Source organism: Contarinia nasturtii, unplaced genomic scaffold (genome assembly GCF_009176525.2).
Source record: "Contarinia nasturtii isolate CC-2019 unplaced genomic scaffold, AAFC_CNas_1.1 Cnas_scaffold_78, whole genome shotgun sequence".
In the NCBI taxonomy this organism is placed as follows: Eukaryota; Metazoa; Arthropoda; class Insecta; order Diptera; family Cecidomyiidae; genus Contarinia; species Contarinia nasturtii.
In genome coordinates, this window is record NW_022197436.1 from 3,781,566 (window position 1) to 3,800,751 (window position 19,186).

The following is a 19,186-nucleotide window of genomic DNA, read 5'->3' on the forward strand; positions in this document are numbered from 1 at the left end:
TTTTAGTTTCTTCGATCATTTCAAAATATATGTGTAAAAATAAGAAAAAAAAAAGATTTTATTCTTTAAAATTAAATCGTTATTTCAAGCAATCATTTTATTTGTATATATGTATGTTAATTAAATAAATTTCAACTCTATGGACAATAATCTTTAGTTGTAATCATTGGTCAAAAATTAATCGTTTCATCTGATGCGTTCTAGTTGTTTCATAATAGAATTTTTCGATGGAACTCCCAAAACTAGTTCTGCCTCTTGTACTGACTTACTATATAATTGGTTCTTTCGGCCCTTAAGATTAGATAGTATAATATCAGCACAGTCTTCAAATTTGAATATGTTTTTTATAGTGGTTTTGTATGTAGTGTTATCACCAAAAAATCTAACATTGACTAGTTCTTCATTGAGCTCAATTATACGGCATGGCCAATGACAAAAACCTCGCATCTTACACAAAACGACTTCATCAATTTGAACAACCTCAGCATGTTTTGGTATTTTTTTGACTGTAGTCAGTGCTCGTTGTTTGTTCGGCATCTTTTTGGGCTGACATTTAGGCTCATCTTGAAAAGTGAACGATAAAAATGTGTTAGAATCAACTCACATTCATTATATATTTTTAAAGTTAAGCTTATAAGCATTTATGAATACGAACCATTTATAGGTGCTTTGAAAATGACATTTTTGATGCCAATTGGCGAATTCTGGCTTATTTGATCATGATCCATTCCATCTGAATCCATCCGTGTAGACTTAGATCCAGTTTTCCGTTGACTACTTCGTATTTTTTTACGATTTTGTTCTGAACCTGAAATTTATTTAACACATTAATTAACATATGTTATAACCTAACTATTTGTCATGCTTTTTACAAACCATTGGTGATAATATCGTCACTTGAAGTATTGTTTTCATGAATAAACTTAACTCTTTTTCTCGGATTCATTTTATTGTTATCCATTCGATCGACGTTTTTTCTTTTGATTCGTATGGAAAATGTATTTATCTCGTCTTGTTTAATGTGGCACACCAAGTTGTCATTTTTTTCTGAAGATGTTGCAGTACATCGAATTCTTATTTTCGAGAGAAAAAGTCTCTCCAGTCTCACCTCACATGGCTTGATTTTAAAATTCTCCACGATATTATTATGTTTTCCCATTATTTTTGAATATATATAATTATATTATAACAAAGATCGCAACAAATTGTATATATACTGCTGGAGTCGATATAACACCATTGAATGTGTTGAATATATTGTATGTACTGAACTGTGAACTGTCAAAATGTATGCACAGAAAGCGATCACTCATGAGCGACATCTTACACAAACTGATGTCCCTATAGTGGCATACAATATAGTCAACACATTCAATGGTGTTATATCGACTCCAGCAGTATACATGTATACATACTGCTGGAGTCGATATAACACCATTGAATGTGTTGAATATATTGTATGCCACTATAGGGACATCAGTTTGTGTAAGATGTCGCTCATGAGTGATCGCTTTCTGTTCATACATTTTGACAGTTCACAGTTCAGTACATATTCTACAGCTCATGAGCACTTGCCTCAAAAATGACGCGAAAAAGAAAGCGCAAAAGCGAAGAAAAGGGTAAGTATTTTATATATTATATTATAAAATTAAATTATAAAAATAAAATTATTTATATGAAATCAATTGAACGCTCTAGAATAAAAACAACTTATTGTTTACTCGCATATTGAAAAGCGACTCAAAACGGTTGCATATCAAAGCGAAACAATATTTCGTTACGAAAGGAATAAAGAACATTGTTTTTTTTTCATACAAAGTGTGTATGCTTCGATTTGTTCTGATAACTAGCTACTGTTCTGCCTTGTTTTAATAACAGAATTTTGTTTTGCTTTGATATGCGACGCAGTTTAACGGTATAAATAGTTCGCACTCTGGGAGGCTCGGTAGAGAACACACAAAAAGTGAAAAAAAACTCTTCAAATTTCATATACAATCAAATGGTCTGTATCAGCGCGTTCGATCAGAATTGAAATTTGTTTGTCATCGCTTCTAGATCTAGAGCGTTCAAATATTTTTGTCTGTAAATTTAAACAAAAATTATTTTTTGCAAATTCAAAGTGATTGAAGGCTTTGCCGAAACTGGTCAATTCCAAAAGATTGTGCTGTACGCCAAGAAGGTCAACTACACGCCCGACTACGTCTATTTGTTGCGTTCAGTTATGCGTACCAATCCAGAACAAGGGACAAGCTTTGCCGGTATGCTTGTTGCCGATGAAGAACCATTGGCTGACATCAATCAAATCGCCGATATTTTCATGGAACAAAACATGTTTCAACAGTGTACGGACTTTTTATTGGATGCATTGAAACGAAATCTACCACAAGAAGGAGCTCTACAAACTCGTCTATTGGAAATGAATTTGTTATCGGCACCGCAAGTTGCCGACGCTATCCTAGCTAATTCAATGTTTACTCACTACGATCGCGCGCACATTGCCCAATTGTGCGAAAAAGCTGGATTGTTGCAGCGTGCACTTGAACATTTTACCGACCTGTATGACATCAAACGTATTGTAATTCACACACATTTATTGAACGCTGATTGGCTGGTCACTTTCTTTGGTACTCTGTCCGTTGAGGATGCATTAGAATGCTTGGAAGCTATGCTGACAGATGACATTCATCAAAATTTGCAAATTTGCGTGCAAATTGCCAAAGAATACCATGAACGATTCACAACAAACGCCTTGATGGAATTGCTCGAAAAGATATACAATGGTGTATTGGATTTACCAGCCTGTTCCGATCATCGATACATCGTAGAATACTTTCAAAATCTTTTGATTTCAGCTGCAATTAAGATTGATACCGCTCGTGTCATGCACTACATCAAATATTTCGAAAGTTTTGACGCACCGATAATCGCCGATATTTTAATCGAAAATCAATTGTATCAAGAAGCATTTGCTATTTTTACAAAATTCGGTGATAACGTTTCAGCCATCAAATTGTTAATTGAACACTGCAACGATTTGGAACAGGCTATGAAATTTGCTGAAAACTGCAATGAACGAGCTGTATGGTTACAATTGTCAGAATTCGATAGAATAGTGCTCGAAGGTAGAACCTATACATATATGTACATTTTTTAAAATTATTATATAGTTTTTTTCATACATAATAACTTTTTTATTTCAGAAATCGATGAAGATGACGCTTGCGTATCCGAATCTGAAGAACCACTACAAGATACTGTTGATACGCTCGAAATTTTTAAAAATGGTAAGAATTTTGTATCATATGTGGATCAATTATTTTTTGATTTTGTGAAAATTATGTGTAGTGAACTTCAATGAACTTATATTTACAGAGTTTGTTGTTGTTGACGAAGAACTTCAAAATATAGATTCGAAAATTCAAACACCTGAACTGACTATAGTTTATAAACAAGCATCACCAAAACCAAGTAACCATAGCATATGTGCTGGCAAAGACTCCAGCAGCGATGAATATATATTATATAATATACTATTTAAATAATTTTCAGACAAACTCAAAAGAAAGAATGAAAAACAGGTTAAACAAAAGCAAGGCGTGAAAGAGCTGGAAGAACGGCAACAGAAAATTAGGCGCAAAGAGAAAGGTAAAGAAATTATTTATTTTTATACATTTTTTTTAATTTTATACTCATTTTTTGTCTTACATTCACTTTTCAGAAAAACAAAAGAAAAACGAAAAGGAGGGGAAAACATTGCACAAAGAGAAAGGACGAGAAAAAAAAGGTTATGTATACATACTATAGTAAATATTATTCATTTTGAGAACCATTTTGGAATATGCATATTCATTGTGGAAAATTTTAGGGCGCCAGAAAAATGAAGAGAGAAAGCACCAAAAGGTCGCGGCTAAACAGAATACAAATCGAAAAACTAAAGCGGCCAAGTTTTTTGTTCCGAAAAAAGCCAAGAATAAAATGAAGACAAGTTACAACAAGATGAAAATAGACTTAGATCAAGAACATGTTCTACAACAAACATTTATGTCATTCCAAAAAAAGGAAGATACCAAGTTAGCACCGGTAACTAGTCGCACAATGAACGAAGATGAACGATCGAATTTTGAACAGCTAATCGCGTCTAATACTCCGATTTGCGATTTGTATTTGGCTCAGTTAAAAAATCATACCATTATTCCGAGAAAAACCAACCGCACCTGGCAAGATGATAAAGGTAACAATAATTTAATTGTAGCAATATTGAATGAATAGTTTCTCGGTAACTAACTAAAAACTAATGGTACTTGTTTGAATTTATCAACATTGTATGTTTAATTCTGTTGTACTTTCAGAAGTCATCGATGGTCAAGGTGTACAAGAAGAGCCGAAAAAATACTATCGAGCCAAATTTTTCAAGTTCGATGAAGATTCTTGTCCATCATTTTATGGTACTTGGTGTAAGAAGAGTAAAACTGTTAAATCACGTGGACGTAAGCCATTTGGATTGGACTCGGTATGTTTATTATTATTTTCAGATGAAAAACATATCAAAACATATTTTTGTTATATATATATTATGTTTTGTTATTATTTATAGCGATTGGAATTCGAGGTAGATTTTGATGAAGAAGAATCACTCTATAGTTCCGACAGTTTTGAGGACGAATACGAAATTGATAATGGTATGCAATGAATTATAATTCACTTTATTCTTTATAAAGTTGACTCCAGCAGTCAATGCATTCATATATGACTATATATTAGGGTGGAGCCTAATTGACTATAGTCCATAAGTATACTTATTCATATTTTGAATAATATATTTACAGAGTTTGTTGTTTCTGACGGTTACTTGAGTGACGAAGAACGTCAAAATCAAAATGAAATTGAATTAGATCAAGAAAATGATGTAGAACTCAAAATCCTTCATAAATTGAATTGTATGCGATTGATGAGAGGATTTTCGAAGTCGACGAACAACCGACAAAATATTACATGTGAGCGACCGAACAACCCAGCGGCAGTCAACAGTGATGCTGTAAGCGTCATCAATAAACCGATACCCGCCAGAAGCTTACAAAATGTCGACTTTGCCGAATTTATCGAAATGTTCAACGGCATCAAGCTATCAGATGATTCAAATAAGTGTACTTTGCCAGAGACTCAAGCACCTGAAGTGACTAACCATGGCTTGCAAGCATCACCAAAACCAAGTAACCATAGCATTTTTTCTTGCAGTAGTTGTGTTAAAAAATTCACCGCCATGAAAAATTTGAACGCGCATATTCGCACATTTCATGCTGCGACGTCTGTTAGATATGTGTGCGATTTTTGCGGAAAGTTTTGCTTTAAATCTAAGTCCAACTTAAATGAACATTATGAAAATGTTCATCGAGACCAAATTCCGCCGCACAAATCCCGATATAAATCAAAGATAATAAAGAGTACTGAAGAAAAAGGTAAAATCAGAACTTTTTGAAAGTTTTGTAGTTATAACTAATATTAATCTATAGATCTTGTTCATTTTTTTCTCTTAGGACGAGAAAATAATGTCACCAAAATCGATCGTGAACCCATGAAATGTCCGTTTTGCGTTAAGACGTGTAAGGGTACATTTAATTTGAAAAGACATATTAAAAGATTTCATCAAAAGTGAGTATTGTTAAATGAATGAATATTCGTTGTTTCATTTTCTACAAATTTGAATTATATTTTCTTTCTCTCTACAAATAGCTGAAAGCATACAAATCCAGTGGTGATAAATGCAATATATATCGATAAAAGTGATATTCCAAGTGTATTCATATTGACAATAATATTTATATTTAAGATACTCACAAATAATGTTTTATATGTATTATACATTACAAGAAAGAAAAAGAGAAATACTTTGTCATTTAACTTTTGTTATGTCCGACGTTATATAATTGTCAGAGTAACAGTCCAAACTGTATGCAGCGATATACAGCACAATAATACATTTCGACTCCAGCAGAAAAAGACTTCAAGTTATATATATATATATATATATATACATATGCACTGTAAACCGCAGTGTACACATATTCAATTTTTTTCGAGGACAACATTTTTCTCAAGATTTTAAAAATTATAAATATTCTTGTCGCCTATACGGTTGTTCAACTTTTTTGTTGTTCATGAAATTATTTGAAAATTAAAAAAAAATATTGACGCATAAAACATAACTTTTTTTTTGTACGGAGTTGGAATTGACTACAATTTGGATCTAATCTGGAGTCGGAATTTCCCAGCAAAATTTCCATTTTCGACTACGAATCAGTAGAAATCGTTTTCAATTTCATATCCATTTTCGAACAAAGCATTACTTTTTTCGACCGACGAAACGAACTTGGGACATTACATATTTGTTACTTGGGTAATCAGACCGATGAAATGGAAGTGTTTATATCAAGCACATGTACCAGTGTCTAATCAATTCGAATTCACTTGTAACTGTAAACATTTTTTGACATGTTGTTTCAGTTATCAGTATTTCTGTAAGTGTTCGTTTCGAAATTTTTTACATTCTATTTCGTCGGAGCTGATATGTGCCAAAATTTGTGGCATTTAAATGCAAAATCTTGTTACAACGTCTAAACCATGTATATACATTTTATGTACAACAACTACAGTGCATATTGCACGAGAAACTTATGCACATTTGCAAACTTTGCTTATGCTTATGCTTATGCTTATGTACAGTACAAGCTCACGTGACATCTTGAAAATGTTTGCAACAAAAGTTTATGTTTGCTTTGGACAAGATCATCAGAATGCAAGGAATTTCATATCGAGAGAATTTTTAATTTAATTGCAATATCATTGAAATTTGAAACTTCAGTATAGAATAATTTAAACTTTTGTTCAGTTCAAAGTGTACTCCACACAGATATCAATACATACACGCATATTTGGATTCAAGTATTTTATTATAATTGCAAGAACTCGAAATGACTTTGTGCATATCATGTGAATGCATCACTCTAATATACAATCATGTGCATTATATTACGTAGTAAATTTTGTACTCTGTTTAATTAAAAGCATTTATGGATTCGGTGCATATTGAGGTGTGAGTGGAACCATCACCTTAATACCTTTGATAGACATATACACCGTATCGAAAGAGAGAAATATTGATTCAATTTGTCAGCACATGATTTGGTCGAGGATCTCGAATTAATCGAATTTCAAACATGGTCGGATAAATGGTTTCCATTGTCGTTGTAATTCTATTCGAATTGAAACGATGCTACTCCTAGTATGCATACATACAAATCCAATCGGGTGTATCGACATTTTACGATATTTAATATACTCATAATCGGTCGGCATCATGGAAAACTATCGTAAGAGGAACTTTTTGAAAATTTTCCTTCAAATTGTTTACAATTTTATCACAACTTTTATCAGTAATAACATTTTCAATCATCTATAGGCCGATGATCCAGTTACTTCATTTCCTTTGTTTTGGTTTCTTTTGTAAAACTATTTTCCATGCATTTTAATACAATCGTTTTTCATATTGATGTCTTATATATCTAATGGCAATGCCGAATATCATAAATGTATAAAGTTTGTATATTTTCCAGACACCCTAATGCTTACTCTGATTCAAAAGCTTGTAGTTTGAGATGGTTAAGTCATCATCCGCATTTGTCTGTATGTATGTATAATTCTTAGTCTGAATTGTTAATATCCGGTTCAAAATTGAAACTTCAACCAGCCAGTTGTTACATACCAAAGTATTCAATCTAGGTTCATTTGTAGGATATTGAGAATTATAGCATGTTTCTTGTTGTTTGTGCTGCTGATATTGTTGTTGTTGTTGTTGTTGCGCAAATGCAAACAATCATCAATAGTCAAACAATCAATCAATAGCGGAAATTTAACAGATTACCAATTAAATGGAGAGAGAGAGAGAGAGAGAGAGAGAGAGAGAAAGAGAGAGAGAGAAAGAGATGGAGAATAAGAATGCGAAAGAAGTAGGATCCAAATGTGTATGTGTGTGTGTGAGTGCCATTAAATTGCGTATAAATTTTCGAAGCCTGAAAAGGTTTTGTATCAAAATTGCTGTTGGCTGAATTAGTTAAATTTCGTTTCATTAAATCGACGAAATGAATGTTAACGTTCGAAAAATTCGTTCAATTGCCGCTATTTGTGTCGAAAATTTGATCGTTAAATATTTGTATAAAGTTATTTGCGAGAGACACAGAGAGAGAGAGAGAGAGAGAGAGAGAGAGAGAGAGAGGACGGGAGAGGTTCATTTTACTACTTCGATTGATTGCGAAAGCTGCAAGCAAAAGTCAAAATTAAATTAAAATGAAATGCACATAAACACTGAAGCTATTTAGAGAGAGAGAGGGAGAGAGATACGCAGAAAGAGAGAGAGAGAGAGAATAGAACACATCATCGCACTTATGCACACAAAACTTCGGTGTGCTTTAATTGCATTCAACGTTTTAATAAATTTAATTTTGCGACTTCAATTCACATTTTAAACTTCATAATAGATGTATATACCAGGATAGCGATGATCAGTAAATGTTTCATTTTCTTCATTTACAAAAACAAAATATTTATTGTTTATTAAATTGAAATTCATTTGTACCAAAACATTGCTATAATTATGTTCGTTGAAATCATTCAGTTTTTTTTAAATTCAATGCTCTTTCTGGTTCGCATTGAAGTTATTGAGCGTATATTATGTATACTGTCATAGCTGGGCAGACAGGGGGGATTGCCCCAAATTTTTGCGTTACCCCTTCACAAAATTCATGATTTTGGATAGAATTTTTCTCATTTTGCTAGGGTTTTTGGATCATGAAATTTTCCTATTTTGAGAAAATTACCGCCCCCCAATCCCCCTGCATTTTTCAGTCTATGATACTGTATCAAAATGAAACTCTCAATGTTCAAAGGATCGGAGAAGTGCACGACACAAAACATCGAATACGCTTAATTCTGGAAAATAGAGGAAAATGTCACGAAAAACATGGGAAATGACTGTGTTCACAATTAATTTAATTAATCCAAAGAGTTGCTCATTAAGTGCTATACAACAAAATCACTTTCAACTGAACTGTTCTAATGATGTGCTCAATACGTTTTTGACAGAGTCACAGTGTTCATTGTCGCTGTTGCCGTTGATGTTATTTCCTTCATTTTGGCCAAATTAATGTTCTGGATTTTCTCTCTGTTTGTATCGTGCACCGAAAAGATGCGCCAAAAAAATATTCTATAGTATGCATTCGTCAGCAATGACTTCGAAAAGGAACTTAACTCATTTTTTTGTGTGAACATCAGCTTATATAGATATTTTTTTTTCAGTTCACCGCAAATTTTGGAATATAATGATGATGTTTGTAAATGATTTTCTCTCTCTCTCTCTCTCTCTCTCTCTCATACATTTCCTCACTTTGTGAATACTTTTTAATAAGTCTTGGCAGTAGAATTTTTGACTCGATTTACAATTCGATAGACAATCTTTGGATGGCATTTATTTTTCGCTCGTACAATTTTCTACTCATTTGCTGTTTTCAAATTCGCTTTAGCAATTTCATTGTGCTACTTGTAATCTGAATCATCCGAACTTTTCGGTCCATACATTCGGTTTAATTTATTATATTACTTGTGTTTGTGTGCGGGCGTGTGTGTGTCTGTCTTTTTTTTATTGTCTTGCACTCTTTTTAAAATTGAACCGAAAAACTTTTCGTATATTCCATGATAATCGGTTAAATCAACATGTTTAACTTAACCATGTGTTTATATTTAGGAAGTTTTCCTTCTGCTTCGTGCTTTTATTTATGTTATTTTTTTCATCCTTGTTTTGTTATGTCCTGGTTTTCTTCTTTCACTTGTAGTCAAACTGTTCCACTTGTTTTTCATTGCTTTTGTTTTTCATTATGATAATGATAATGGTGATGGAAATGCATAGAAATTCTGAAAATGGTATAACATCGATTTTGCAAATAAAATTATCCCTTGTAAGAGTGTTCTCTTAAATTTTCTTTGTTCCATCCTTTGCCGCTCTTCTATTTTCAATTATTTCCGAAATGTTGTGCATTTCGTTCAATTTGAATGAATGAATTTTTGCTTTGTGCATAAAAATGAATCGAGTTAAAACGATTTGCTATTCATTACTCGTTATTCAAGTGTGGTTTTCGACCTATTTTTTTTTCTGCGAAGCAAGTTTGCTTGTAGAGTTTAGTTTATATACATTGCAGCCGAGTGCTATGGTCGTAATATAAAGTGAATGGCAGTTTGGATGCTAATGAATAGTGTAAAAACTTTTCGGAGACGACATACTTGATTGGATTGGACAAAAACTAACGAAATTAATCGATTTGCTAAAGTTCAATTCAATCTGTCCAGACGAGTTTTTTTTTTGGGTTTGCAAAATGAATTGAAACCCACCATTAAAATGGTTTTTGTACGACAAAATTTAGAACCGTTTCTTACATGTGTTGTCGTAGCGAATATAAACATAAATCAAAAGCATTTTGTATGGAATTCACCAAACTGTGATGGAAATAAAATAAAACCAAAAAAAATGAGATTTTGATTGTACTTACTTGGGCGATCCAGTTCGTTTAACAGGTCGTCTGCTTCGGAGTATGCTGCATGCACTTTGGTCAGATCACAATTGGTATTTAACAGTAAACTTAAAATGCATGAATAAATGAACCACTGAATGATCGAATTCGACACCGTTTTCACTAAATTATTAGCGAACATGATTTGTGTGGATATTCGCTGTTGCCGAAGACACCGTACGTTAACGTAAGCCATTTTTCTTTCCTTTCTCTATCTCTCTTGCTTTGGTTGTTCTTGTTCCGTTGTTTCTTTGTTTCACGCTATCGTTATATTTAACGTTTGTTTTTTTAGATTGAATGTATTTATTTCACTTCCGTCTACCTTATTTTACGAATCACCCGTATTCTTAACAAAAAACCATGTAAGCGCGCGCTCGCCTAAATTTTCTCAAAAATCTCTTACTATTCGTGTACATGTAAGCTAGAGAATGCGTAATTTTGTTTTCTTTTCTTTATTTCAATAAATTACTCTTGATTGTCAATGGTACAATACAGATTCTATTTCATTCTTTCTATTCTGTTTCAATGTTTTGTGTGAATGTGTGATCTGGGTGTTTGTTAATTTTTCATTCGTTCAAAAATACTCAACGAATTCCTCATGCATTCTATAGTTCGTTTTTCCGGTAGTGAGTTTGTTTGTCTCGTGTTTCAAATTCAGCAAATGTGCGTATACTTTTCGTATTCAGTGTATTACAGAGTGTGTTGTTTTTTAGTTATTCTGCCACACAACACAAGATACACTATAGACCATGAACGTTGGTCTTTCTTCTCCTTTCTTCTTTTTTCTGCACTTATTTTCTGTCTAGCGTTGTTGGCTTTTTTGCCTCTCGTTTGTTTTCAAGCTTTTGATCTGAACTGCTCCGGTGTTGTGCCACGGTTTGGATTTCCGGTTTCAAGTGTTCGATAGACAAAAAACGGATCTATCTGGAAAAATTGTACAATGAAACTTCACTATCCCGTTGATACGAAAGTTACGCAGAAACCCCTTCCATACAAATATTTCCGACTTTTTATTCGGTATTTGTTGTTCTTTCCTCGAAAGGAAAGGAAAGGAAATAATAGAATGAATGAAAGAAGGAGTAGGAAAAAACGCGTATAATGGAAAGGAACGATGAAACAACACCTTCAAAATGAATAAAATAACAAATCGTCTAATGGCATGGATTGTTTGCTATGTCGCTCTTTTTTTGTTGTTATTGTTTGTTCTATGTGCGTATGTGTGTGTGTGTGTGTGTGATAACGAACATTCTCAATGTATTGTTATTTTCATTTTTCCTTCTTCACACTGGATTTGTAGAAAAGCACTTGCTTTTGTTGCAGAATTGTATTGTTTTCGATTCCGTATGAGAAATTCTATATGCACTGACTTCTCTTCCACTTAGATTTCAGTGGTTGTTATTGTTATTGCACTTGTCTTTCTATTTTTTTCAGATTGGTTTTTTTTCTTCTGTACTTTATGTTTGTGTCTCACTTACGCCATCGTCTTCGTCGTTGTTTTTATGCTTCGTATTTTTTTTTTTGTTCTTTATTTTTACTTTATTCACACCAACCAATTTTCATTCGTTGCAGTTTTCGCTTCACTCTGCTGTGAGTTAGTTTTTCTTTCTTCACCACTTATTTTTCACATACATAAACCGACCTCCGTACGAAAAACAAATGAAATTATATGATTGTTACTGTTGCTGTATTGTTTCGTTTTTGCTTCATTTTTCATCTAAATCAAGCAAAAAAAAAGCGAAAACGAATGATATATTTATTTACGACTGATGTGATGTTATCATTGCCGCCTTTCGCATTATTCGACCTATCTTTAGTCTTTTTATTTGTTCTTGTTGCTTAAAGTACTACTGTTGGCCTCTGCTTTTTCTTTTCGTCTAATTTCTTTCTGTTGATTTCAATCAATCTTGATACATCTCTACTTTCTGTTATATTTGCTATTTTATTTCACCGCTAAAAATCAATTCAGCGCACACCAGTGCACAGTTGTTGTGTTTTTTTTTCTTCTTCTTAAAGCAAACGTTATATAATGTGATGGTCACATCAACAGACGATACGAATGAAAAAAAAATGCGCAAAAATAGAAAATAATATCAAGAGCAACATCCAAAGCCAAGCTTTTCATCAGATGCTCAGTCGTTGGAAAATGATCGGTTGCACGGTGTTCAACGAATAATATTTCATCGAATGACTAAACATTGATGACACCTGAATGTCAGAGGGTGCGTGCCACAGATACAATAAATTTTCTGTTCAAGAATATTGATTGCATGAATCAACTCGCTGTTTCGATGTGTATGTGCGTGGCTATAATAGCAAAAATGGTTTAAGTTTTCACAACAAAATACAAACGCTCGTCACTCGAAAAGAAAAAAAATGCAAATGAAACATTCTCATGATTTCATCCCCGAGGGTATTTTAACGATATCTATTAGCAGTGTCGAGACATAACTGGTGTAGATACTTGAATAACGGCTGCTTCTCATTATTATGTTTCATCTCATCTCATCTTAAAAACACGATTCGCAATAGAGATTATTGGCTCTCTCCCTTGATTGTTTTCACTAGATATCTTTTTCTCCTTCTTCTAAAAATGAATTGGCGAAATGGAACGTTTATTTTTCTCGTTTTCTCAAGATGTAAATATACAATATTCGTTTGGAATTTTGAGTTTTATTTCTTTTCTTGCTTTTCTCTCTTTCGCTAACAACCGTTTCTCTTTAATTGTATGGATAAGTGCAATCTGAATATACTGTCGTCAAAATCAATAATTATCATTTTCCATAAAATGCTTCAAGATAAGCGATATGGTTGCGGCTCGTACATCTTCTATATTCTTCTTCGTGTTTTTGTTGCGCGAATCGAGTGACAATGCAATTTTCCTCTTGTCATCACCTAATAAAGATGCTACAACTTGAATAAATTTTTCTACACTTCAGCTTCGATTTAAGAATTTTTCTCATCCTTTCTTCAATTTTCTTTCGCACGCAAACACTCGTCTATTTCAATTCGTTCATTTATTTATACGGTTAGTTGTGGTATTTTTGAGTTTCTCAGTTTTTCATGTCATAAGCACCAGTGATTCGATTTATTTTTCAAGTGAACATTTATTTTTCAGATACACACACATATATATACACTTTTTTTTTTCAACAAAACGATCCATATATGTATATGTGTAAACACAAATTGGTTTCCAACTCTATGTCTTCTGGTACACCAATGGATAATGCGCCCGCATATAACAATGCATATCTCTCTGGCTCTCTGAAAATAGACAGAAAAGTAATCGTTTTAGTATCATTATTGGGTTTTACAAATCGGTACAATAACACTACAACTACTCGACAACCGCTTCAAATGCTATTATTCTTCATGTTGAATGAACCATATTTTCCGATTAGTTTTTATTCGCTTTTTTTCAATTGTTTTTTATTATTATTATTATTATTATTATTTCGCCTCGTTTCGAAATTCAGTTTGCCGTTTGCCATTCTTTTCTTCATTGAAACACTTGGACTGATTGTGTATCAACGAATTTGTGTGTTTATGCTACATGCAATATGCTATTTTGTGTACAAAACGGATTAGGATATGCTTCAAACTTGTAATGCGATGTCGTGCTTTTCTTTTTTGTGTTGCTGTATAAAATATGTTCGGCTATTCATACTGATTACAAATTGGTATCACACAGAAATTCAAATTGAAAAATTGCAGGAAAATTGTTCGAAATGGTTTGCACAACTCCAATGGGTAAAGGAACTGAAAATATGGAATAAGCTTTGATCTCCATCGAAAGACCTGAATAGCAACAGCCATTTTTCTGCATTTGCATCTACTTGAATACTGTCGATTTTTCGAACATCAAAGATTCATACATATTTCGTCCACTTTAGAAGCTTATTCAGTCTAAATATGAAATTTAACCTCGTTTATTTACTGCGCACTGAATAGGATTTGTGTTTTTGAACGAACAGTGAATTGCGAATGAGAACACAAGAGAATATTTTATAAAACTGAAATTGCCATATAAATAAAGTTGTGTTATTTCACTGTCTCTCTCTTTCTCTCTCTCTCTCTCTCTCTCTCTCTCTCTCTCTCTCTCTCTTCTCTCTCTCTCTCTTGCTGTATATTTTCAGTGTGATGCGAACGAATACGCTATTGCACACATTTTGCTTCTCAATTTCGCTTTCTCTTTCTCCGATCTCGTCCCTCTTAGTCGATAAGTCACCGTACACAACACAGCATCAGCAGCATTCAGCAATGAATATTGTTTTGGATGATTTCAAACCCATTGTAAAATAGAGAAAGATGGCCAAACAGTACAACACTGAACACTACATGATTTCCATATAGATAAAATTGTGTACTGATATTGTAGACATTATTCAGTACCAAATATTTTTGAGACAAAAAGATACCCGCCAAATGTTCCCTTTTTCTCTCTCTCTCTATCTCTCTTCTTCCGAAATGGCCATTATACGTTCATCTATTGCTCTGTGTTCTTTTTGTGTGTGAGATGCCATGCAACCGGTGAACAAATCCAATGCTTACAAAAATTTGAATAAATGCAAACGCAAAAAATTGGGAAAATACTTTTAGTATCATGGCCACAGCATGCTTTACCTTGCAACAACAACAGTCTATATACGTATAATTGGAATTATAGAAGTAGGACTGTACTTGCCACCGAAACAACGTCTGCACCGCAATACTGTGTGATTCCAATTATTGTGGTTCGTACACGTTTTTCTTTTCTATTTATTGCTATAATTTAGATTCAATAATTTCGGTGGTATCAAACATAAAACGCGCTATTCTGACAACAGAAAAGAAAACCGAGAAAAAATCTGCTGATGTAACCAAAGAATGTTGCGCCAAATAGCTGATTTTTACAATGCGTCTAATCGGTAGAACAAATCGCTCGATCAATATATGCAATGCATATAGTAATAAAAGTCATAAACATAATATTTCCATAAATATGAAAATTCACATTATTTTTCGCCTTGCATTATATGCTTTTGATCTCAAACACACAGACGCTTTTTTTTCGTTTCGTGTGCGCACATTCAATTGAGATTTGTAGTGAATGATGAGTGTGTCGGAAACGCTGTTCAAGTGTACTATCTACATTCAATGGGGGGAGAGGATCATGGCATAATAACATTCGATGAAGCAATAGATTACAATAGAAAATTCGATAATATTTAAATTCACAGTTTTCTCTTTCGTTGTTTTCTCATGTCTTCGCGCTTTCAGCCAATAGTGAAGTAAAAACCACTATAAAAGCACATACATTGTGATAACAGTGATACGCACACAAACAGATCATTTAATTTAAGCACAAAAGCAATATCCCCGCCACGCTACCACCAATTTAATGCATACACAGCAAGCAACTGAACAAACACACTCCATAAGAGTTTTGTTAGTGTGCGATAATATGAACTTTTACGTGAAAAATGACAATTTTTGACAGCTGACTAGCTCATAACAAGAGAAACTCACATCCTCTTTTAAGATTTACAAAGACAAAAAAACCGTACATATCCTCGCAACGAACATATTTACGTCAATACGCTAGACTGTCACATAAAAAGAAAAATTTCCGAAATGCAATAATGCGATCAATAACATTAAAAAACTAATCTTATTGAAAGATTTCACGCTATGATTTGTAGTTTATTGTGAATTGCCCATTGAATTAAAGTAAGCTTTAAATGTTGTTTTATTAATGTAATGGTATTTCCTAAAAATTTCTATTGTTGAGTGAATGAGCGAAAATTAATTTATATTTTATGAATAAAACCAACTGGGTGCTTGTCTAGGGGATAACCGTGAATTGCAGATCGAATAATTTATAATAATAAACGCTATTTCTCTCTATTTTTCACTAATTCTGCTAGTATTTCTACTAGTTTGTTCTAATACTGCTATTTTTTGCTAATTTCTCTAGTACGTCAAAAATATTGCATACGTCAGATTGACAGCATGATCAAATAACTGAAATGTGTTTACGTAAATGTTTCAAGTTGACACTTTCAACGTGTATATTTGAAGCAGGCACTAGCGTATACGTTTTCAGTAAGAAATCTGTCATCAAATCTACATTTCCGATTGCAATTCGTAAATTGTAGTTAATACAGATGAAACGTGCTTGGTTACGTGCCATTGAATATATTTTTATTTAAAAATGAGAAAAAGCGTATTAAACTACATATTTTGATACATTTTAGTTCAATACTATTCAATTCGTTTGTTTTGTGAATTTTATTTTAATTAATTATTTCAATATATTCAAGAATAAATGCTTACTAAAGTATATACGTGTACAGTGCTAATTCTGCTATTTATTGCTAATTTTGCTATTTTCTTCATGTAAATTTCCCTATTTTTTGCTAATGTGCTAATTCTAATTCGCATGGATATCCCCTAGGTGCTTGTAATACAAAACATGAAATTGCGTTTTATTTTCATATAAATCGTAGATATGCAGAAAAACTACATTCCATCGTTTTGTCCAAACGATTTGTTCCAGTTGTTGGCCGGCACCGTTCCAAACGCCAACAAATGGCATGCGAAAAATATTCAAAGCATAAAATAAATCGCCGATCGATAAGCAAATAATAATAGAAATGTAATTTTCTTCTGAAACAGCAAGCAGCTCATAATAGAATTCAAAATAAGATTGAGTTGTCGGTGCGAATAAAAAGAGCGTATACAAATAAACATAGTTATGATTATAAGTTGACAATTCAAAACGGGGTGAATGAAATAGAATCGAAAAGTGAGCGAGATCGAGAGAGTAATGAACAGACACGAAGTAGGGAACAGTGAATTTCCTCTTCTGTGTGCGTTGGCTTTCGCACTTTGTACGGAGCGACCATAGAAATAGAAATGAAAATTATGTGTCGAATGGGAAGATAGAATATTATTGCTGAAAGTCACGTGTACAATGTTTACAAATGACTGTTAAAAACTCATTATGGACGAATGGAATCGAGCGTTTGTTGTTTTGCCTGCGTATTTCGCATTTCAGCATTGGAATTATGTGAGTGTTGGCAATTGAGAGGTAGGCAATGGTTGTTCTATACACAAGAGGTTCCCGTATATATTGATAGGAATATGGAATGGAGGCATCGGCGTGAATATGAAAGTGTGCGAGCACGGACACGAATCGTGTTTCGAATTTTCCGTGCCGAAATGAAAGATAGAGCGAGAAATGAGAGCGAAAAAGCATGTCGAATGAAATAGAAACGCTTTTGTTATTAACGCCTAAGCCAAATGCTATTGCATTGAGTCAAACAACACAGACATGCTTCCAATCCTAATTTTGTTAACAGTCACACACACACATCGAGAGAAAGAGAGAGAGAGAATGGCTTTGTATACCAGTTGCCACTGGTAATCGTTAATGTTCTTCGAATGAAATTGAAATAAATGTCTTTAGGTAATTTATTATGATGTATTTTATTTTTATTATTGTGTTGTACTCATTTCTATTTACGCTTCAACTCTGTGTGCAAGCGAGCGCTCATTTATTAAACAAAATAGCGGCTGAACGATTAGAGAATTTCAGTTAGAAGTTGCAAAAATTGTTATTTACTGCTAGAATATTTTGGATACAAAGAAAATGCCATCCAAAAAAGCCACAACTATATACACGGCAACATCGAATATTTCGGTTGAGACAAAGCATAAAATGGAAATCGAGTCACACTGAAAAAGCGAAAACAGTGCGTAGTATTATAACATTTAAGGAAAATGTCGAACGCAAAATTGTCTAGACTTTGGGGGCATATTATTATTCTTTTGGAAGGCTTACAGCAACGGCAGCAAGTGTAATCGCCTTTCGCACCGTTTAACTAGCTCATTCCGTAATGGATATTTTAAAGGCATCACATTGCTTGCTTGCTCTCTCTCTCCCACACTCGGTGGGCGAATGAATGGCCATTCGCGTTCACAATGCGAGGCGATAATTTTTCATTTTCTTGAAGCATTTTTCGGTTGTTCAATGGAATTGATGATTGTGTTTTTTATACGCGCGCGTGAGAGAGCCATGTCGGCGTTGACAGGTGATCCAACGTAATGAGTATTAATAGACTAGAGGTTAAACCGTTTTCTTTTTTGTATTTCGTTTTGGCAATGATGAAATATTATTGTGAACAATGGATGGATATGTACGGGGGCCCATTAGACGCACGCCAAATTGTGATTTTGGTTTGTAGCTTCATTTCAAATTGTTTGCAGCAGCCCAAAAATCCATGAACCGAACTTTCATTCGGTTTCGCATTTAATCGCTCTCTTACCACTGCATATTTTTTTCACGTTATCTTCATAAGACAAATCATTAAAATCCGAACAAAAAGACGATAATTTTAGTGACAAACGCACGATAAAAGAAAAAAAGAAAATTAATATCCGAAAAAAAAAAAACGAAAATAAGTGGATGCAGTGTGAAACAAAACTAATTCGATGTGACAAAGAGACAGAAATTATTTATGGGCACAAACTTGTGGCCATGCGTCTATTTTTCAGTACTTGCGTTTAGCTCGCAGATTTTTTTGCTTATT

General features: G+C 33.4%; 3 protein-coding genes across 3 annotated transcripts in view; 1 reads left to right on the forward strand and 2 right to left on the reverse strand.

The window, feature by feature from the left end:
• Positions 1-19,186, reverse strand: part of LOC116341666 (neural cell adhesion molecule 2) — a 290,370-nt gene that overhangs the window by 197,732 nt on the left and 73,452 nt on the right. The window contains exon 3 of the mRNA XM_031768909.1: positions 10,593-13,877. Within this exon, the coding sequence (XP_031624769.1) occupies positions 10,593-10,809 (217 nt within the window). The 5' untranslated portion in view covers positions 10,810-13,877. The remainder of the gene's footprint in view (positions 1-10,592; positions 13,878-19,186) is intronic.
• Positions 122-1,248, reverse strand: LOC116341966. Its single transcript, XM_031769450.1, has 3 exons — positions 877-1,248; positions 656-808; positions 122-563 (listed from the first exon to the last, which is right to left on the reverse strand). The coding sequence occupies exons 1-3, from the start codon at positions 1,157-1,159 to the stop codon at positions 187-189; spliced, it is 813 nt and encodes a 270-aa protein (XP_031625310.1). The 5' UTR covers positions 1,160-1,248; the 3' UTR covers positions 122-186.
• On the forward strand, positions 1,552-6,389 carry LOC116341784. Its single transcript, XM_031769111.1, has 12 exons — positions 1,552-1,619; positions 2,121-3,122; positions 3,201-3,284; positions 3,373-3,468; positions 3,550-3,645; positions 3,719-3,784; positions 3,866-4,231; positions 4,350-4,510; positions 4,595-4,679; positions 4,827-5,456; positions 5,535-5,649; positions 5,731-6,389. The coding sequence occupies exons 1-12, from the start codon at positions 1,583-1,585 to the stop codon at positions 5,732-5,734; spliced, it is 2,742 nt and encodes a 913-aa protein (XP_031624971.1). The 5' UTR covers positions 1,552-1,582; the 3' UTR covers positions 5,735-6,389.

Excerpts from the sequence above, each read along its gene's own strand:
- LOC116341784 (XM_031769111.1), top strand. The coding sequence starts at position 1,583 with ATGACGCGAAAAAGAAAGCGCAAAAGCGAAGAAAAGG. Across the intron at positions 3,469-3,549 it reads ACAAGCATCACCAAAACCAA|ACAAACTCAAAAGAAAGAAT; the intron begins GTAACCATAGCA and ends AATAATTTTCAG. Across the intron at positions 3,785-3,865 it reads GAAAGGACGAGAAAAAAAAG|GGCGCCAGAAAAATGAAGAG; the intron begins GTTATGTATACA and ends GGAAAATTTTAG.
- LOC116341966 (XM_031769450.1), bottom strand. The coding sequence starts at position 1,159 with ATGGGAAAACATAATAATATCGTGGAGAATTTTAAAATCAAGCCATGT. Across the intron at positions 809-876 it reads TGACGATATTATCACCAATG|GTTCAGAACAAAATCGTAAA; the intron begins GTTTGTAAAAAG and ends AATAAATTTCAG. Across the intron at positions 564-655 it reads TTTCAAAGCACCTATAAATG|ATGAGCCTAAATGTCAGCCC; the intron begins GTTCGTATTCAT and ends TCACTTTTCAAG.